This window comes from Chiroxiphia lanceolata, chromosome 2 (genome assembly GCF_009829145.1).
Source record: "Chiroxiphia lanceolata isolate bChiLan1 chromosome 2, bChiLan1.pri, whole genome shotgun sequence".
Taxonomy (NCBI): Eukaryota; Metazoa; Chordata; class Aves; order Passeriformes; family Pipridae; genus Chiroxiphia; species Chiroxiphia lanceolata.
In genome coordinates this window covers 103,182,201-103,203,947 of record NC_045638.1, presented here as the reverse complement: position 1 = coordinate 103,203,947, position 21,747 = coordinate 103,182,201, and the positions used below count along the sequence as shown (strand labels likewise).

At 48.1% G+C, this 21,747-nt stretch overlaps 1 protein-coding gene across 1 annotated transcript; it reads right to left on the bottom strand.

Annotated features, from left to right (window-relative positions):
- Positions 1–262: 262 nt before the first annotated feature.
- Positions 263–21,042, bottom strand: RNF169 (ring finger protein 169). Its single transcript, XM_032679287.1, has 6 exons — positions 20,661–21,042; positions 11,866–11,942; positions 7,789–7,935; positions 7,045–7,148; positions 6,263–6,362; positions 263–5,469 (listed from the first exon to the last, which is right to left on the bottom strand). Exons 1-6 carry the CDS (start codon positions 21,040–21,042, stop codon positions 4,291–4,293), a joined length of 1,989 nt encoding a protein of 662 aa, XP_032535178.1. The 3' UTR covers positions 263–4,290.
- Positions 21,043–21,747: the final 705 nt, after the last annotated feature.

Below are 21,747 nucleotides of genomic sequence, written 5' to 3'. Positions count from 1 at the left end.
TCTAGCCCTGGCACAGGCTGTCCAGGGCAGTAGTGAGTCCCTATCCTTAGGGGAATTTAAAAGCTGTGTGGATGTGACACTTGGCGACATGGTTTACTGGTGGGACTGGCAGTGCTGGGGGAACAGCTGGACTGGATGATCTTGAAGGGCTCTTCCAACCTAAATGATTCTCTCTGATTACTCAATAACCTCGCCCGTTTGGCACAAGCAGCAGTAGCATCCTGCTTGTCTCCAAGCACAGCAACTTTGGCAGAAACAGGGATTTCACTGTCAGAACCTGGTTTTATTCTGTTTGAACCTCGGCCTCTGCCCTGCAGTCTCTCCAAGTCCTGGTTGCTGTTAAAACGTACAACATTATTTGTACACATTTGCTATTTGTTGGCGTGTTTCTGGTTTGTGACAGTTGTTTCACAAGCAGGATTTACTCTGTTTCAAACAAACAGAAGCCACAACATGAGGGATTGCCTGCGTGTCATTCCACTCACACATTTCACACATGCAAGTCAACGGTCCTTCGGTGCCTTTTGAAAACATTCAGGTGGTTCAGCTGAGACCCAAAATGACCGTGAAAGTCTTGTCACCAGCCCAGTGCTCTGCTGGCGAGCTGAGAATGCGAAAGCACAATTGGAATTTTTCCACAAATGGAAAAGCACAATATAAAGCATTATTGGAAAAAAAAAAAAAAAAGTGTAGCGACATCTAGGTTTGTTTTGAACAGTTTGACAGCAAATCCCAATCCGTGCCCAGCTGAGGGTTTTCCCATTTGCATAGTGAAGAGCTAATTCTAGAGCAGATGAGTTGCAGCGTTTTCCAGACATGGGGAGGGGGAAAGTTTGTGTCAGGTGTGTGGATCATCCCAGTTTCCGTGCTGTGCTTCTACCCAGCTCCCATCCATGATGTTCATCGTGGACAGTGGTTAGTTTTGCCCTCAGGTGTGAAATGGTCCAGGTTTTCCTGAAATGCTTCCCCTAATGCACAGGACAAGCTCTTCGTCAGGCTTTTGCTGGACAGCTGGGAGACAGGACGGGGCTGTCGGAGGGTCTCTCCCCTCGGAGCATTGCTAAAGGCTTGGTTTTTAAAATCAGTGAGAGTCTTTAAGGCTTCAACCTCCCCCTTTACTTTCATTGAGAAAATACTTGTTCAAGCTACACTTCCTGACTACTGTGCACTGCAGGTACAAGAGCATTGGAAGAGAAATACTGACAATATAGAACATCATCATACAATCACCTGGTATGATCCCTTTTGGCACTTTTCCTTCATTTATCTGATCTTATTGGCTCCAAACACGGACCTTTCTGTGCGGCTTTTCCCGGGCAAATTGCTCCAGAGCGTTAGAAAACAACTTTCCGGAGTCAGTGGCATCTTTGGCAGACACAAGTCATGGAACCAACCCCAGCTTCACATTCTGGGAGGATGCTCCCACAGAGGATGCCTTCACCCCAGAGGGAAGGCTGAGGGTTAGAAAGGACTTTCCTAAAGTGTGAATAAATACTTGGTTTCATCTCAGGCCTCTGCACATCTTGCAAGAGGTATTTTCCTCCTCAGCTGGCTGAATTTCTGGCAAAGGTAGTGCCATTCCTGACCTTTTTATGGGAGAGGCTGGGAACTCCTGCTCTTTTGAGTGTAATTATTTACAATTTTTGTTTCCTTTGTGCAAGCTTACACAGGCTTTGAGAGTGTTAAATTAATAAAACATTCATCCTGCTTCACATTGCCGCAACCCTTCCACGATTGTGATTCCACATATAAAGGTCTCCTTAAATGTGGATGCCACAGCCTGTGCGTGATGCTTGGGGAGTTGGGATCTCTGTTCTGGGGGGAGCCGGGGGAACGAGGGGTCCCATGGAGCTTTTTTTGGCTGGGGACAAACTCCAGCTGAGGCATGCCTCCCTGCCCAGCTCAGATTTGGAAAGAGGAGATTAACGCACAAACCCCCAAAATATTTATAAAATCTTTTCAAAAGGAGATATTTAAGACACTGTCCTGGTGCATTGGGCTGTGAAATCTGTTTTAAGAGGGGAAAGAAAAGATACATTCAGCATGTAAATCTAGCTTTTTTTGTGGTGTGGCAGCCCAGGCCTGGCTGAACCCACACAAGAAGTGCCACGAGAAAGAAGGAAACTTTAAGGAAGTCTGACTGGGGCTCCAGGGATTAACCGTGGAAAAATAATTCTAAATCTAAATGCACTTGGGAAGTGCATACTTTAGCTCAAAATGTTGGGAGAAACCACATGGATTGTGAGTTAAAGCTGTGGCTTTCCCTCCTGAACTCCAAGGGCAGATCCAGGCCATCGCTCCTTCTCTCCACGCTGCTCTTCCAGGTCTGGCCAAGGCTCTAATTCCTCAATTTCCTTCTAATTCACAGCTGGAAAGAGGAGCAGCACTCAGTTTGGGGCAAAAGCGCCTGATTCAAGCAACACCTCCCAAGGCTCTGAGAGGGCCTGGAATGCTGGGAAGACAGAGCAGGCCAGGTCTCACCAGTCCTGGGGACAACTTTACCCATCCAGTAGTTTGGGTGGCAAGGAGATCCAGAGATACAGATATATATTATGGAATCATTGCTATAAGATTTCTCCAAACAAAAGTGTCAAATCTTTTGAAATATAGTATTTAAAATATATAAATTTTATCCATTAAAATATAAGATTTCTTTTTTTTTGTCCTTTTTTTCTTTTTTTTTGAAAAAATCCAGTTCAATTAGGGAAAAAAAAACCTGCCAGGGTCCTTGCAGTGAAAAAGAAAACCAGTTCCTGTTTTCTTTTTAACCGTTTTAAGATGGAGGAAGAAAATTCAACCGTTTTTAGATAGAGGAAATTGGGCAACGAATGTTCTTTTAGATCAGATCTGTTTGTTTTAGTGCACTGGGTGTCCTCCCTTCACACCATCCATGGAGAAGCTTGCCCCAGCACTGTGCTCATCCCCAAAAATATCTGGCATATGGGTGGGCTGGTGGGGAACGCCACAGCTCCGCCCTGGACAAAGATCCTTGTGGGCTCCGAGGATCCCAGTGAATACTCTGCAAGGCAGCTTTCAAGGATCGAGGTGGAACAGTGTTGTTTGAGCTCCATTACTGGAAATAATCCACAGAGTTAATGGATGGATAAGTGTTACAAACACTCAAAGGGTGGGAGGCCACATTTGGGCAGAGAACACACGCTCCACCAAGCCCAGGCTCTGGGCCAGCTCTGCCGCAGGCCCAATTTTATGCCTGGAAGTGGGAATTTTTAGTGCATTGCTCACCTGAGCTTTTTTAGTGGTTTGGACCTGGAGCCAGGGAGCTCAGAGCAGGGGAAGTCCTCTGGAAGGCTGGTCTCCCATCCCAGCTCCAAAGTCAACCATTGGGTGCCTGGATGTGTCAGACCCCTCAGGATGCCTCCTCTGGGACATGTAAGAACAGGTCTTAGAGAGAGAGCTCTTAACCAAGCAAGATCCTGAGGGTACGTGTCAACAGGGAGAACGTCCTTCACAAAATCACCCAGCCGGCATTTCCCTTCCTTCAGTGTTAGAGGGAAGAACAGGAAACCCTCCTGGCTTGGAAGAGGCAGGGACTAAGAGAAAAGCTCTCTGGATCCCAGCGCCCAGTGCTCCACCCAAGCTCTCTGCCCTGTCACTAACATGGAATTACAAGTCCCTATAAGGCTTTTTGGTAAAATCCTTATGTTAGGTCTCTTTTTTTAACTGTATTTGGTTTTTTACTTCAAGAAAGTGACGTATGGTCTGTACTGCTGGTGCAGACAGTGAGATACATTCATTTTTCAGTACTCCAGGGGGCTCTGTTTGGGATTTCCTTGGAGAAATACAGAACAGGCTCCCTCCCCAGCAGCCCTCAAGTCATCTGACATGGATAAGGCCTGACTCCACAGTCTGAGGGAGAAAATCGGGCAGGCAGAGAGAAGAAGACTGTAAGACAGAACAAACCTAATTTCTATGAGCAGAGCTCAGATTTCCCTTGGCAAGGGATGGACGAGGTCCTTACCTCGTACCCCATGTTCACAACCCTCCAGGCTGGGGAACCCCCGTGCACGTGGAGGCCTTGCAGTGTATTCACAGGGACAACAATGCCTTCAGACCAACGGACAAGAAAGGATTTTCTCTCCTCATTCTCTCCTGGTTTTTTTTTTCAAATCTGAAAGGACTCTGGCTTCTCTCTGAACTGGACCTACGAACGCCTTACCACTGGAACGAGAAAACAATGGTGTGGGTGGAAGTAGGGCAAAAAATAGTTCTCCTATAAGACAATCTGATAAACCTCATCGTCCTCTAGAAAGGCAGCATGGCCCACCAGTGCTACTTGGCTCCCAGAGTGCTCTTGGAGCGCAGCAGGTACCGATCCACTCGGACTTTCCGCCTGTCCACTGTCCTGTTCTCGCTGTCGAAAATCCGCTGGAGGTGCAGGGCCAACCTCCTGTCCTCCTCCTCCTGCTGGAGCTTCTGCTCCCTCTCCCGCACCTCTGGAGGCACCTCCCCTGCTGCGTGCCTCAGTCTCTTGACGGAGCCGTTGTGCTCCAAGTGCTTTGTTTTGCAGCATCTCTTCCGGCCCCGCCTCAGGAGCGGCGGCTGTTCCGTGATGATGTTCCCGACGGAATTGCAGGTGCTGTTCTGCACGTTCATCAACTTGCTGTTGTTCAGGTATTTCAGCTGCTTTTTCGCCGGTGCCTTGGCAGGGACTCCGAGTGTGCTGCTGTCAGGCAGCGTCGTGCCAACGCCCACGCTCAGCATTTTTGGGCCAAGACTAAGACAGGATTTGTCCATGAGTTTTAGGTCAGGGCCTTCAGACACTCGTGTGTTCAAGGAGGTTACATTTGATCTCACATCTACTTCGGCAGCACTGTCATCTCTTGTTAAGGCCTGTGAACCCCTGTTCTTCTCGCTCCCTCTTCCCAGCTTCATTTCACTGATGGAAGGGAAGGAATCCAGCTTGGGGTGAGGCTCTCCCATTGCGTCAGGTGGAAGGCGGTCATCCTGCACTTGTGGCTGCTCTTTAGTGCAAGTGCTGGAGTTGGTGATGTCAGGAACCGTAACATCTTCCACAGGCTCTGCAGCCAGGGATGTGAGGGTCGCTTTAGAGAGAGTCTTTTTGATCTGACGCTCCTGAAATATCTGCTCCCATTTTTTCAGTATTCTTGGACTGGCCTCGTAGGTGGTTGGCTTCTGCAGGCTCCGGTTCAGGTTCCTCGGCGTGGATTTGATGATGAGAGGGCTCAGGACTCTGCCGTCGGGAAGCCTCTTTGGAGGAGTACACGGGGAGCAGACAATGGGCTTGAAGTGGTTGAGCTCTTCAGAGATGCTGTCGTTGCTCTCTGGGCTGATGGATCGCTCTGGCTTGTGCAGGGCCGAGAGGGACGACACGGCGGTGAGGACCAGGCGCTTCTCTGCCGTCAGGTCTGGGGCCGAGAGGCAGCGGTTGTTCTGGGTGGACGACAGGACCCCGACCAGCGGTGTCGACGTGCCAGTCACGGGCAGCACCTGAAAGGCAACGCAGAGCACCCGGGATATTGGTCACGGAGCAGAAGGACAAGAATGTGAGAGGAAAACAGGAGAACCTGAGGTTACTGTGCTCTCTGGACACAGCACCTTCCATGGTCAATATGGGACATGAGCAGGATGCACCAGACCCAGCCTGATTTGGGTCTCAAATTTATGTCAGTGCAAGAGCTGTTCTGGCTGCAAGTGGCAACCTCTCCAATGGCAAAATCACAAGACAGTTCGGGTTGGAAGGGACCTTAAAGATCATCTTGCTCAAACCAGGTTGGATGGGGCTTGGAGCACCTAGAAGGCGACCCTGCCCATGCCAGGGGGTGGAACTGGATGAGCTTTAAAAGGCCCCATCCAACCCAAACCATTCTACGATCCTAAGAATCTCTTCCCATAGCACGGAAGTGCCAAAGAACATATTCTGTCGTCAGGAAAACTTTTGCTAGTTTAAACAGCTTTAGAGAGAAAGGGAAAGGAAGAAAGGATTATTTTCCTAAAATTTTATACGATTTTTCTTTCACTGGCTGCAGATTCAGCCTTGAAAAGAAAATGAATCACAAAACAAAAGGCTGATTACAATCCTTCCAATTAGCCTCCAAGAGCTCTGCCACCTCTCTGCTTTTTTGCTTAGCAACCCATCAGGTTTTTACTAGGAAGTGACTGGCCCCATGGCAATAACACAGTACCACAAACCCCATGTTTTATATCTCCAGACTACTGGTGCTGTGTAACGTCAGATAAGAACATTTACATACCACAACCTGTTCCCAGATGCTGCCTGTACCTTTGTTTTGTTGGCTGGGGCTGATCTCTGCCTGCTCTTGGATCTCTCCTGAATGGTGTCGTTGCAGCTTCGACTCCTCTCCAGCTTGGCAGTTAAATTCCTGAAAAGCAGATGGGTGGAAACAGGACTGTTCATGGCCTTAGGGACAATCAGCTCAACAACCCTGGCAGCTGTTGGGAGAGACATCAACCTTGGCAGCACCTGACTGTAAGAGATACCTCCTACGCCCTCTGGGAAAGGGATCCAGGAATCTTGGATTGTGTTAATAGGTTCCCTACTAAATACATGGACACCTCCACCCATGGCTCATAATTAACTGAGGTCAGAGCTAATGACAAAGCTGTGGAAACCCCTTTGCTTCTCATGTGGAGACACACTTGGTTACTCAGCTGCTTCCACTGGGTCAAGCAACAGCTTTCCAGGGAAAAAGCCGTCTCGGGCTGATGGTCTCTCTTCATGTCTGTGCTGGAGAATGATCTAGCACTCCTGAGTTCATCCCACAGGATTCTGATTCCTGACTAATGATTTAAATCTACAGGCAATGATTTTTCTGCTTCATGGGATGAACATTAACTTCCTTGATCCCCTGGATTTTATAACAGGTAGGAAGTAAGCAGATGGACACCATGTCCTAACAGTGAGTCTGCTCTAAAATTCCAGAAAAAAAACATCACTTATTTTGGATTGAAACAACCATTTGAATTAAAGCATCTCAGGTGTGTTGTTAGAACAAGTTGAAAGAACATCTTTAAGGGACACTGAATAAAGTCTCAGCATCTTACCCTGAAAAGAAAGCAAAGGAGGTCTTGGAAACAAAAGCTGACCGGTGTGTTTGCTTGCCCTGGAATGGTTCTTCATTCTCTGAATCCGAGAGACGTTCAGGAAACTGAAGTCAATCAAGGAAGAGTTAACTGACATGTACAACAAAGAGAATAACTTGGAAAATAAAGCTCTTTCTTGCAAAGGTGTTAAAGATCCCCAAAGCCCTCATTTCCGATTGTACCAAGAGGACATAAAGCATAAATAATGCAAAAATAAGCACACAGCTCCTATGTATAGTCATTGAATAAAATTAATTTACTGATCAAGAAAATGTGGGAAAATCCTACAATTAAATTACTACAGGCTGTTCATTACTCAGTCTCCACAGATCAGCCCATCAAACTGAAATTTTAAGAGCATTTCCTACAGAGCCTCCCAACTGAAATGGGAAACAGGTAAGACTCAGCCTGAAGAATGTGTTGAACTTCAGAATCGTGTAGAAGATTCATGGGGAAATGTTCATGGAAAGGCACAAGGATCGTCCCAAAGCAGAGATTTGTTGTGTTTGGAAGAGTCATGTGTTGGTGGGTAAAAAGGGGCACAGAAACCTCTGGAAGAACATCTGCAGTCATCAACATGGATCTTTATAATCTGTTAGCTCACAGCCTTCAGGGGCTATAAAGGGTCAATCAAATAACTCTGGAAAGACAAAGGATGAAAGCTCTGGATATGTGGATAGGAAGGAGAAGCACAAGCTTACTTACACACTCTTGGTTCACTTTCAGCACGACAGATTCGTCCTTTTTCTGCTGTTCCTCTGTTTTTCTCTTCCCTACATCCATGTCATCTACAACGAACTTGTGAATCAGCTCCTCAGACGCCTTTTCTTCTTGCAGTTTTTCTTCTCTCAGCTGGAAACAATGAAAAAAGAGATATTTATAATGTTTGAAGTCCTCCACACAAATTGGCAAGACCAAGAGTCTGGTCACAGCATTAAATTTTGTGCCTTCATTTCCCTACTCTAGGGCACAGCCACTGTCTCTCTCTCATAATACTGTGAAGATTGGTTTGTTTCTACAACACATTTGTGTTTTCGACACAAAGATTAGGGATTTTATCTTCTTTTTAAAAAAACAAAGGCACTTTGACAGAGGCCATGAATAGTCTACATATATCTGTAAATAGAACAGATCCTCCCTCCTTCCTCTGTCCAGCCTCTGTGGATAAGTTACCCTTGTCTGGGACAAGCAGCTGGACCTTTGACTGTCACATCCTCATTACACAGATGAACCACAGCACAAGGAATTCAAATCCTTGTGTTTGTCCTCATATTTGAGCGTGGGCATCTCAGGTGCTTCAGAAGCTGCTGTGTTACGTTGCCCTCTACTCATAAAGGGAACAACTTGCAAAAACTCCTTATTCTTCGCTTTTTCTTCTCTGCTGAAGGATGGAAAAATCCCAAAATCATGGACATGTGGACAACAAAGAAAACAGAGTTCTTGAGTCATTACGTGAAAAGCACATCATGATTTTCAAGCTGGAAAAGACCTGAATCCTACTGAATTCGAGCTCCCAGAGATGAGGTAGGAGGAACGAGGTAGGCAGAAACCAGGAAAAAACTCCACTGTTTGGCTGATTGTGGGTGTTCAGCAAATGTCTTCAAAGACTGATTTGACTTCCTGCTTGGAGTTGTTTGAAGATGTGTCTTTAAATTCCTTATCTATTAATAATCTCAAGCAATAACTACAACACAGTGTCTGATTAACATGGATTGTGGCCACACGACGAGACATGAGGAATAGTCTGGTGTAAATCAACAGTATTTCTGCTCTTTAAGGAGCCTTTCTTGAAGTATCTGAAAAATTATCATAAAGATGACTTTTTCTGGCCAGCTGAAATACTACCCAACACTTGTGTCCCTTTCCTACTTCTCACCTCAAAGAAAACCATATGGAAATCCTCACTTTTTTGGCTAAATTATAAAATTATACTAAATTCCTAAATTTAAAGCTACAAACATATGTAATATCATACAGAAATATTTAAAGATTTTGGGCAAATACATTATGTGAGGTGCCAGCACAAGCTTTGCTGATGGTGACCAGTCAAAAAGACAACAACAGGATCCTAATCAAGGGACACAAAAAAGAATTTAGGCCCAGAATTCAGGCTGTGCACAAAAAAACCTCTAATGATAAAATCTGTATGAATTTAAAAAAAAATAAAAATTAAGTAGCCTTGTGTAAACTATCTCCCAGAGAATTTTTTTTACAAATGCTAGCACATACAAATGTGCTGGGACATGAGGATGAGAAACTGAAACAATGTGGTGTGAAACATCTACCCTGGGAGGAAGTTATCCAAGTAGCATCACTGGAATACTGGATGGAGGACCATCAGCTTAGTTAGCAGCACAATTACCAGAAAATGCATTTTAACTTGTTTGTAGCTGTTTTGGGTACTGGAACTGCAGGGGAAAAATGCTGTACAAGTGATAATTTTCTGCGTAAGAAACAGCCATTTTAGGACCATCATTCCTGATATTAATATTTATTTCCAAAAGTTTGGCAAATGCACACTTGGTATCTTCACTCCACAGACGGTCAGATTTAGAAAACAAGTCGCATCTGGAATGAGTAAAAACGTTTTGAAATGCTCCTCTCCCTTTCTCAGGAAAGCCAGCCTGGGTTATCCCCATTCCACAGGCAGGGGGAGCTGAGATGAGAGCTTGTGCTTCCAGCCACAGAGGCAATCCCAATCAGGAAAAGCTTAGATTCCCGGACCTGAGTTCTCTTCCTGCCTAATTCAGAAGTTCAGAGACACCAAGAAACCCCGACAACAGTCACAATTTTGCCTCTATAACTCTCTGACTGGATGTTGGAGCCAGGTCAGTCTGTTCTCCCACAGAACCAGTGACAGGATGAGAGGAAACAGCCTCAAGTTGCACCACGGGGGGCTTAGATTGGAATAAGGAAATGAATAAGGAAACAGTGACTGCAGCATCAGTTGTGATTTTATCAGTAAAATTTCACTGCCATTTCCTCTTAGATGACGATTCAGAGAATCTCTCCCCCCACAGCTCTTCCAGCTGAGTTTCATAAAGTTTAAGTTGGCATGGGAAAGAAACCCATCTCCCATCTGGCAAGAAGCAGAAAAGGCCAGGCAGGAGGCTGAACAGGAATGAGACAAAAGCAGGCCCAAAATGCCAGAAAGTAGTTAAAATATTTCTTTGTGACTGGTGGGGAAGGCAGAGGTGTTGGCACTGAACTGCACACAGTACCTTTTTGCAGTGCTCCTATAAAAGGTTCATAGATCATGGGAGAAAAGATGCTTTAATCCTTCTGGAAGATCCAGATATGCCTCACAGAATCCCAGAATGGTTTGGGTTGGAAAGGACTTTAAAGACCACCCAGTTCCACCCCCTGCCATGGGCAGGGACACCTTCCACTAGACCAGGTTGCTCCAAACCCCATCCAACCCGGTCTTGAACACTTCCAGGGATGGGGCAGCCAAAGCTGCTCTGGGCAACCTGTGCCAGGGCCTCACCACCCTCACAGGAAGAAATTTCTTCCCAATATCCTATCTAATCCTGCTCTCTGGTGGTGGGAAGCCATTCCCCCTTGTCTTGTCACTAATTCCTGATGAAAAGTCCCTCTACAGCTTCCTTGAAGGCATTGCAAGGGAACTTTAGATTACCTGTTAATACCTATACAAAAACCCCTTATTTCTTCATCTTTAAGCCAAAGATGCCCTGAGTCAACTTATCTTAAAGATTACAGTGAAAAGTACAGTGATGCACATTTAAATTACTTAATTAATTAGATTTTTATAGCAGTAAGATTCCTGTGCACTTAAAGTCTGACACTGTTGCCCAGACCCAACTGCTCCTCAGCAAAGTGTCTCATTATTGCTGAAAATGCCACAGGTCCCTCAACTTTGCACACAAAGTTTCCTTCCCTTCCTGCCAAGTCACCTGGATGGGAGAAGAGTCTGCAATTCTTAATATCAGCTAATGGAACAGTCAGCCAAAGTTACCCTAAAAACCTGCAGTGACATTTCCCATCAGTGCCACTGCTAATTCCACATGAGTGGAAGCAGGAGGGAAGCCCCTTCCACACTTTTTAACTGTCTCCTCACACAGATGCATTTCTTAAACTAGTTATTTACCTTAAATATCACCTAAACAGTATATTCCTACTCAGACAAGGCTGTTTTTCTAATTCAGCTTCCCAGCCCTTTCTACCCTTGTTGATATTTTCAAGTGAAAACCCAAAGAAAATTCAACAATGAAAAACCCCCTGGGTTCCTTTTCCCCAGCAGGTAGAATAATCAATGAGGGGTTGGACCCATCTCAAGGGAAAACACATCACAGAGATCAAAAATCCCTTTTTAAATGGAGAAAATATTTTCACAGACTTTAACTGCACACCAGTTGGAAAGCTTTTCTTCCCTTATCATTTTTTTGACCTTTAAATGACATTTTTTCCTTGCCTAAAAATAAACAGAAAGCTCTGGTTTGGGATAGTTTGTTTCTGAGGAGAAGGATGTTATTGCAGGAGATATCTTATGTTGCAAAAGTGTTTATGGAATTACATCCACAACCAGTTGCTCCAAGGAAGGTACATTTCCATGTTCTGGAAGACAGACTAAGACAGCAAAATTTGGTTTCTAAATGCTCAATTACAGCCATTTCCTGAAGTGGCTGAACAGCATAAAGGGAATAAATGACTTTTGTTACAGAGCAGGAATAAAGAGCCCTTCAGGTTTCTCTACAGGATGGCATTCTTGCAGGAAATCCAAGTTCTCCTGGAAGAAAATACAAAATTACCCAGAATACTGACCTTCCTTAGCTGGCTTTCATATTCTTCTCGGAGTTCCCCTGGTTTGCTTAATTTAATGGGTGCTCTGAATATAAAATCTGGAAAGAGAAGGGAAAAAAAGAAAGGAAACACCTTTTAGTGTAGGATAATGGTGTTGGCCATTATTTCCCTGAAAGTGTGAGATCTCCATGGGCTGCACAAGAGGTTCTGCAGCACTTTTTCCAACTCCAGATGTTTATATTCCACCACTGCTATCAAAGTGCTGTTTAACATGCAGGAATATCAGGAGGAGGGTGGCCAAGCAATCCCACTTTGCACTTCCAGAGTTTCCTTGGAGACTCTCAAGAGTCCTTGACAAGCAGTTAAGCAATCAGAGGAGTATTGGGATGATGTAAACACAGGGGTGAAGTAACAGCCTGGTGATATCACAGGGAATCTGGGTCTTAGGAATAAACTCAGGCTTTAAGCACGGGGAGTAAGTCCCAGAAATAAATCCAGGCTTTCAGCACAGGGAACCTGAAGCCTAGGAATAAACTCAGGCTTTAAGCTCCTACTCCCAGACACCCAAGGCACACAGGCTGACAGCTGCTGCACAACACCCTCAATTCACATTCCTGCCCTTCTTCCATTGACATCAATGCATCAGGAATGCTCCCTATTTTCTGGATAAACAGTGTTTTTTCCCCTCCACACCCCCTTCCAGTTGTCTGCAGTGTTGTCCCACTGATCTGGAGTAAGCACAGCTTTTTTTCCACTTGCAATTCATTCCCCGAGGTCAATATTTCACTCTGTCTGGCAGGAATTCCCCATCCTGCTCCCGCTTCCTCCCTTCCCCCTCGGGAATTCAGGAACCAAAAGCCTACTGGCACAGGGTTATAGTTTAACCTCGTGGAGTCTGTTATTCCCAAAGGACTCCCTTCCTTCTATCGGCCACAAAGCTCCCTCCCACTTCTGTGCAGTGCAAGTCTGGGCAAGTTGCACTACAGTTGGAGGAGCCTGGATGGAAAAGGGAACAACAGGAATAAAACAAGCCCTGGACAACAATCCTGGCTCAATCTGTATCAGTATTCCAGGCAGGGTGCAGGACAGCCCATCATTCCAATGTGCTATGGTCAGGATGGCACAGGTACGAGCACGGAGGAAACATAAGGGGTATTTTCTTCTTCCATTAAAGGAAGAAGGTTTATATCCATTAAAGGATATAAACCAGCAGCTCCATCACGATTTCAGAAATTCACAGAAACATTTAGGTTGGAAAAGACCTCCAAGAATCCAATTTGTGACTGATCCCCACCTTGTCAACCAGACTACAGCACTGAGTGCCACATCCAGTCGTTCCTTGGACACCTCCAGGGATGGGGCTCCATCACCTCCCTGGGCAGCCCCTTCCAGTGAAAAACCCTTTCCATGAAAAACTCCTGATGTCCAATCTGAACCTCCGCTGGTGCAGCTCGAGGCTGTGTCCTCTCCTCCTGTCACTTTTTCCCCGACTCCCACCTGGCTCCACCCTCCTGTCAGGGAGCTGGGAGAGAGCAAAAAGGTCCCCCCTGACCCTCCTTTTCTCCAGGCTGAGACCCCCCAGCTGCCTCAGCTGCTCCTCACAGGACTTCCTTTATTTAGGAAGCGTTTTTACTTGGCCCAAAATGAAAGGTTCACAGCGGGAGGAGTGAATCAAACACCCAGTGACCTGCTGCCGACTCTCCTGCTGGGCATCCTCCCTGGGGACAGGTCACAGCCCTGGTGCCCACACATGCCATTTAAACACTGACTAAATCCTCTTTTCACTTGTCCTGCTTTCCACTGGTTTGCTTTTATCTTACAGAAGAGTCCTGTAACTTGAGTTCCTCCCAGTAAGGGTGAGCTCAAACTCTGCAGCCTCTGGAGATGGGAATGCTGAACAAATCACAGAGTATTTCTTTAATATCTCCTTCAGAAAGGAGAAAAATAATCTCATGCAAGCAAATATCAAGCACATAGATTATAAGGTGCTTTTTTTAAAATAAAAAAGCTGCTATTCCCTCTTCCTTGTACACCAGGCTTGTTTTTAAAGGAAAACTTCCCAAATGTCTAAACATGTGGGATAAAAATCCCAAGCAGAGGTAGTGCTGGGAAGGCCAGGCTGCATTCCTTGCTCCTGCCATGCTGGAAACCTTCCACTGGTTTCCCCAAATGTTTTTCCAATTGTGTCCTTGAGCAGTTCCAGTTCTTTGTGAACTTTATCAAGCTGAATTTCCACTGGAATGGTCCTGAAGGCAACTAACTCCCCTGAGGAATCTAACTCCCCTGCAGCAAACTTCAATCACTCCTCAATGTTTAAAGCTTGTCTCAGACCTTGTCTGCAGAGCTAAAAAGGTGGATTTTTTTCCCCTTCAGGGAAACATACAACTGGAAAGAGGAGCCATGTCAACTGTCTCATTGCTCACATGGGTTCAGCAAGCCAAGGCAGAAGAGATTTTAAATACTGGGATAACAGTTATGTTGGGATAAAGTTGTGCTGGTTTAGCTCAAGGGAGGCAATTTCATCCATAGTCTTTATGCACCAACTTGAATATTTTATAGTTGGGTCCAACTCTGTAGAAGAGACAGAATCAAAAATGTATGCATCGCTATATATCTGCATTCCACAGAATTCCAGAATGGGTCAGGTTGGAAGGGACCACAGTAGCTCATCTGTGGCTCAAGATTAAGTGATCTTGAGAGGAAACGGTTTCTGAAGGGCTGCTGGGAAGGCTGGCACTGGGATGCTCCTTCCAAGCCGAGGTAAGAGCACCAAAACAGGATCAGACCTGGCATCCTGCTCTTTTATCCTGGCAGACAAGAGTTTCATCCTATTGTGTTCAGCCTTCGAAAAAACAATTGATTTCTGCACTATTTGAGAGGACAACAGATTTTCTAATTATTTAATGCTGGTTTTCTTTATGAGAGGCATCTGACAGCCTAAATCCCCTCTGACTCCATCCTTTCCAGGTTGGAAGTGTGCCTTACACACTGTCTCCGTGGAGCTGCACTCCTGACCAGCACATTTTATATTTACTGCCAAAAGATCCAGAAACCTCCATCTGGCAAGTTCAGCACCATGGGTTGGATAAAAGTAAAGCTGAACTCGACTCAGAGCCTTGTCTGTCATTCAGAGGCTCCTGAGTTTTGCCAATCTGATGTCATTCGGCAAGTCAAAGCTGTGCCATGAGCAGGAGCGAATCTCCTCACCCCCAGCTCCCAAGGAAACTTTCAGCAGACTTTGTAGCTTCTTTCTCCCCTTTACTCCTGGCAGGGATAAAAAAACCCCTTGAGGTTTTCACTGTTTTCCCTTTTAACTCCCAGCAGTCAGTGTTTACACTTGCAGCTGAAGGTGAAATTTTAAAATGTTTTCAAAATGCAAACCAAGAACTTTTGTGAGTACAGAGAGGTTTGGAAACAGTTTTCCAAGAGAAGTAGTTTAACTAAATGATATGAAGACATGCCAATAGCTGAGATAAAGCTTTCCAATAGATTTGCATAGAATTATGGAATGGTTTGGATTGAGAGGGACTTAAAGCCCATCCAGTTCCACCCCCTGCCATGGGCAGGGACACCTTCCACTAGACCATGCTGCTCCAAACCTGGCCTTCTTCCAGGGATGGGGCACCCACAGCTTCTCTGGGCAATCCGTGCCCAGGGCCTCACCACCCTCATAGGGAAGAATTCTTTCCCAATATCCCATCTAATCCTCCCCTCTGGTAGTGTGAAGCCATTCCCCCTTGTCCTGGCACTCCAGGCCCTTGCCCGAAGTCCCTCTCCAGTCCTCTTGGAGCCCCTTCGGCTCTGGAAGGGGCTCTAAGGTCTCAATGGAACCAGTATTTTGTTGTTTTAATTGGGAAGAACATTTAAAAAACATTTAGAAGCACAGTGAGAAAAAAAACCCCTACTGTAGGTATAAGCACTATTCAGATGGAGGCACAACTAGCTGGACAATTATTTTCCAGGAGTTAATGATCCACTGCCATGGCAGGACAGGCTCTCACACTGGCCACTGGGTCAGGTCCTAATCACTCTCTTCATTAACAGCTTGAATGGTAGATTAAAAAAAGAAGTGGTGTTGGCTTTAATCAGTTTGATATAGGGGGCAAATCACTGCTTTTCCCAAGGCAGGGAAAAGCTTCATCAGGATTACCACTTCCAAACACTGTGGCCTTGAGATAAAACACAACTGGTGACAGGCTATAGAACAACAGAAACAACAGGAAATTAAGGAATCACCAGGAAACGCTCCAGAACTACACTGGTCTGGGCTAGTGGGGAAAGAGAGAAACCACAGCCAAAAAAAGACTGTGAGGAAGGAGGGGGAAGTCATGTTAAAAGTTTGGCAAAAACACCCTTCTATGAGCATCAGTTATTAATTGTTGTGCAGAAAAGAAACAAAAGAAATCAGCTGCCTTTGTAATAAGGGAGATTTTGATTAGACGTTAAGGAAAGTTTTCCAAGTGTTCAGAGGCTGAAGCAAAGGTGGGATCCCATCCTGCTGTCTGGGTATGGATGAGAGATTTGGGATGTCTGTGAGGAATGGTTTGGGTACACCCAGTCCTACCTCAACACAGGGAGCAGAACTTCCCTGTCCCTCCCAAAAACACCTAGGGGTCTGTTGTATAACCAGTCATTTATCACAGCCCTTCAGTACTTAGAGGAAGCTTGTAAAAAAAGGAGAGTGACTTTCTACATGGGCAGATGGAATATCTGGAGTTGGAAGGGACCCACATGGATCATCACTAAGTGACAGGAGAAGGGGGGGATAGTTTCCAACTGCCAGAAGGCAGGGTTAGATGGGATATTGGGAAGAAATTCCTCCCTGTGAGGGTGATGAGGCCCTGGCACAGGTTGCTCAGAGAAGCTGTGGGTGCCCTATCCCTGGAAGTTTTCAAGGCCAGGTTGGACAGGGCTTGGAGCAAGCTGGGCTAGTGGAAGGTGTCCCTGCCCATGGCAGGGGGTGGAACTGGATGTGCTTTGAGGTCCCTTCTAACCCAAACCATCTAGATTGATTTATGATGATTTATTCTCTCGCTCCTAGATCACTTTCATTTTAGGAATCTAAAGCTCTTCACCATCTCATCAAGCCCTTTCCTTGGAAAACTGCATTTCTGTTTCGCAGTTCACATGACAACATTTGTTCTTCAGCAATTTTCCAAGATCTCTGACATCATCTATAATCTGAGATGGTCATGTCAGAGTTGACAGACAAAAACCTATCAGTGCAGATGGGTATCTGATCCTGAAGTTTGGCCTTGTACCTGCTGAGAAGACACAGCCACGATCTCATCTGTTTGTCCTTCTTCACAAGACTCTTTTCTTTTTTTCTTGATTAATAAGATACTCCATCTTCCTTGGAAGTGGCCTCAAGTTGTGCCAGGGAAGCTTAGGTTGGATACTGGGCAAAATTTCTTCACTGAAAGGGTGGTCAGTCATTGGAACAGACTGTGGGCACTGGTGGAGTCCCCAGCCCCGGAGGGATTTAAAAGCTGTGTGGATGTGGCACTTGGGGACATGGGTTAGTGGTGGCCTTGGCAGTGCTGGGGGAACGGGGCACTAAATGGTCTTGGAGGGCTTTTCCAACCTAAACGATTCTCTGACTCTATGAAATGTGAATGTACTTATTTTCTTACAAATCAGGCTGAGCACTTCCCTGCAAACATGTTCTGTTCCTTCTCCTTGGCCTGCTGAATCCTCACACACATGGTCTCCAAGTCTCCCATCTGCTGCTCCTCTCTGCCTTCCAAGACCTTCAACAAGCAACTGTTTTAATATAAGCTTAATCAGTGCTTCATAACAGAATTCACAGAATAATTCAGGTTGGCAAAGACCCCTGGGCATGCAACCCTTCTGCTCAAGCAGGGTCACCAGGAGCAGGCTGGCCAGGTCCATGTCCAGTTTTGACAATCTCCAAGGATGGAAACTTCACCTGGCAATCTTGTGCTGGTCCTTGGTCACCCATTTTTTCTTATGGTCTTGTTGTGTTTCAGTTTGTGCCCACTGCCTCCTGTCCTGTCACTGGGCACCACTAGGATGAGCTGGGCTCTGTAGGTCTTTCTCTCAGGGACCTACATACATTGATATATAAATTATATACATTGATCAGGTCATGGTGATCAGGAGAGGTTCGTGAGGCCTGGAAGAAAGCAAATGTCACACCTCCCTTCAAACAGGGCCAGGAGGAGGAATGACAGGGACAGCCCCATTTTGATCCCCAGGAAAAAACTATTCCAGACAAGGTGGGAAGTGGTGCTGGATGCATGGAAAGGAAGGCAGGCTTAACCAATATCTTCTATAATATGATGGCTGGCTCAGAGGATGAGTGGAGAAGGTGGGAAGTGGTGCTGGATGCATGGAAAGGAAGGCAGGCTTAACCAATATCTTCTATAATATGATGGCTGGCTCAGAGGATGAGTGGAGAGCAGCAGTGGTGTTTATACTGATCCGTGAAGGGCCAAATGACTGGATTATATGGCATATAAGGGAAGGCTGAGAGATCTGGGACTGTTCACCCTGGAGAAGGCTCAGAGGGATCTCACCAATGTGTTTAAATGACAAGTGGAGAAGATAGAGCCAGGTTCTTCTCCGTGGTAACAGAACAGGAGGAAATGGGCACAAATTAAAATAAAAGAAGTTCACTGAACATAGAAAAATCACTTTTTTACTGTCAGGGTGGTCAAGCACTGGTACAGGTTGTCCAGGGAGGTCACAGAGTCTCTTGGGGATGGTACTAACCCACCTGGACATGTTCCTGGTGACCCTGCTTTGAGCAGGGCTTGGCTCTCCCTACCAGGCTCAGCTACGCTGGGATCCTCCGATCAGCCTCACTAACGCCAGGATAAACCACTTCGACTGCTCTCTCCCTGCAAGCAGGAGGTCCCTGTTTCCAATGGATCATCTGCCTTTGATTCCCACACTATGAGCACAACTTAGAGCACAAGAAAATGACAACCAAGACAATTAACTCTGTGCCTTACTGCAAAACAGAATCATGGAATGGTTTGGACTGGAAAGGACCATAAAGCTCATCATGTTCCAATCCAGTGCCATGGGCAGGGAAGCCTTCCACTAAACCACGTTGCTCCTTGAACACTTCCACAGATGGGGCAGCCACAGCTTCTCTGGGCAACCTGTGCCAGGCCTCACCACCCTCACAGAGAAGCATTTCAGCCCAGTATCTCATCTAACCCTGTCCTCTGGCAGTGGGAAGCCATTCCCCTTTATCCTACCCAAAATCCAGGACAAGCAGAGAATTAAAACTAATTCCTCTTAAAAAAAACCCCAACCAAGACACTGCACAAGCATTCCTGCAGCATAACTGGATACTCTCATCCAAGCCTGCCTGGACCAAGCTAAGTCCATTTAAGCAGGACTGACAGCACTGCCTTGGAGCAGAGATTGACTTGGGGAGTTCCCAGAGGAACCACTCCCACCCCTTTGGCGCAGCTCCCTCTGGGCAGCCCGGCTGTTCATTGATTCTGCAAATCCTTCCAGGCAAAGGCTCCTTAAATCTCTTCCAGGTTAGCAGGGTTAGTTCAAACCACCAATTTAAGCTGTTTAAGCTCGTCCTGCCAATTCTTCCCGCAGCCAATTAGAGGATGCTGACACAAGCATGAACTGGGAGACCAGGAACACGCTCCGGGTCCAGCTAAAAGGATGTTTATCCGTAACTTAAATCCTTGTCTGTTCCAGAGAGTTCCCCCCAGCACTGCTCCTGGGTGGCCGATCTCTGCATCACCTCCCCAACCAAGAGATCCTGGCGCATTCTGAGAGCTCACAGCAGCAAGGTGGGCATCTCCAGCAGCTCCCACTGGGAAAGAGCAACACCGACGGCTCAGACGAGGATTTTGAAGGAAACGCAGGGAGCAGCTTTCCAGGAGTTGAGGAAGGCAGCTGGCTTTGGAGGCAGGAAGGAAACGCGTGACAAGAAGCCAGGAACTCAGGAACTCAGGATTATTTTATGCCAACAAGGGAGCAGGCGCATCCTTCCAGGGTGAGGGGACCCGATGGGTACTTGGAGTGCAGAGCTGCTGATCTGGGCCCGGTGAAGTGGGGAAACATCCCCTCGTCCGGGCATCCCTTCCAGGGATGACGCCATCCATCCACTCCATCTCCTGACGCCACAGAGGAGGGGTGGGCTCAGCCCCGCCGCCCCCTCACCGATCGCTCCCGCAGGACTCCAGGCGGGGGGGCAGAAGGGGGGCGGCTGAGCCCCCACAAACTCATCGCACCTCCTGCGTTTGGCCCCGCAGGACTCGGCGGGGGAGGGAACGACACCTTGAGCCCCTCCAAACTCATCGCCCCCCCGCCCCCGGCACTGGCCACGCCCCATGGGGGTCTGGGCCCCGACAGGGCACGGCCCCGCAGGACTCGGGGGAGCTGATCCCTGGCAAAACTCATCACTCCTCCTGCTCGACTCCGCCGGATTCGTGTCTGAGCCCCCGCAAACTCATCGCACCTCCCACATTTGGCTCCGCTGGACTCGGGGCGGGCCTGAGCCCCCAGGAACTCATCGCACCTCCCGCCCCGTCCCGTACTGGCCACTCCCCCCTCGGGGCTGAGCCTCCGCAAACTCATCACACCTCCCGTGTCTGGATTCCCCCCCCCCGCCCGTCTGAGCCCCGCAAACTCGTCGCACTTCTCGCGTGTGGCGCCGCCTCCCTCGGTCCGAGCCCCCGCACACTCATCGCACGCCCCGCGCGTGGCCGCGCCCCGGGGGCTGAGCCCCCGCGCACTCATCGCGCCCCAGGCCACGCCCCCGGCCCCCCGCGCCCTCCCGCCCCGGCGATGGGGGGGCGCAGGTGCCGCCGCCGCACCTTGGTCCGGCGGCCGCTGCTCCCCGCCTCCTCCTCCGGCCGCCGTGGTGGCTGCGGGCTCGGCCTGCTGCCGCCGGGCCCGTGTGGAGAGGCGGCTGCGGCAGAGCGGGCAGCACAGGCCCGGGCCCTGCAGGCAGCGCTGGGAGCAGGCGAGGCAGAGCGAGTGGCGGCAAGGCGGCGTCACCGTCACCGCCTCCGCCAGCGCCTGCCGGCACACCGGGCACTCCGCCACCGCCAGCACCACCCCGTCCTGCTCCTCCTCGGCCGCGGGCCGCCCCCGCCGCCGCCGCCCCCGCAGCGCGGCCCGGCCGCCAGCGCCCGCCGCCGCCGCCGCCATCTTCCCACACTTTGAAGGGCCGCGGCGGCCACGCCTACCCCGCATAATTCATGAGGGGGCGCGCGCCGCCATTCATATTAATAAGCGCGGCGCTCGCGCGTCCCGCCTCCGCACAGACCACTCCTTCTCGATGAATATTCATGAAGCGCGATTTATAGTGAGGGTCCGCCGCTCTACTCCTGTAGCCGCTGTTCCGGTCCCGCTGCGGCTCCCTCAGGGAGCTGTGCCCGGTGTGAGGGGCTTCTCGGCGGGACAGGGGCAACCCGACGGGAGAGGGGGTCACGCTTGAGGGGCCGTGGCCCTTGGAGGATGCCGCTATCCCCTCCACGAACCCGGGGAGGTTGCAAAACAAATGCGGCATAGAGGGGCTGTGGCTCCAGAGCAGGATGGACAGGGATGCGGGGGCAGTGAACAGCCAGGCAACGGTTTGAAAAACAAGAGAGCGAGACGTGGGCATGAGAAAGGGGTGCTGGGATGGCTCGGTTTGTCCAGTGAAGCCCAGCTCCAACCCTGTGGGATTGTCAGCTGCCTTGGGAGCAGGTTACTTGGATCTGTCTCCCGTTTTCTGCCTCTTCTTCTGGGCATGGTTTGCAGAGGGATGCTCTTCCAGCAGGGAAGGGATGAGGAGAGATCCTGTGGCATCCAAATGCTCATGCTTTTCCCGGGAACAACCTCTCTGCTCTGTTAGACAGGGGACTAAACAGACCATCTGGTTATTAAAGGTAAATCGTGGAGTCACAGACTGCTTTG

Coding starts and splice junctions, on each gene's coding strand:
- RNF169 (XM_032679287.1), bottom strand. CDS start 21,042: ATGCGGGGTAGGCGTGGCCGCCGCGGCCCTTCAAAGTGTGGGAAGATG. Junction 7,936..11,865: donor ATGAAAGCCAGCTAAGGAAG/GTCAGTATTCTG, acceptor CATTGTTTCCAG/CTGAGAGAAGAAAAACTGCA. Junction 6,363..7,044: donor TCCTTTGCTTTCTTTTCAGG/GTAAGATGCTGA, acceptor TCTGCTTTTCAG/GAATTTAACTGCCAAGCTGG.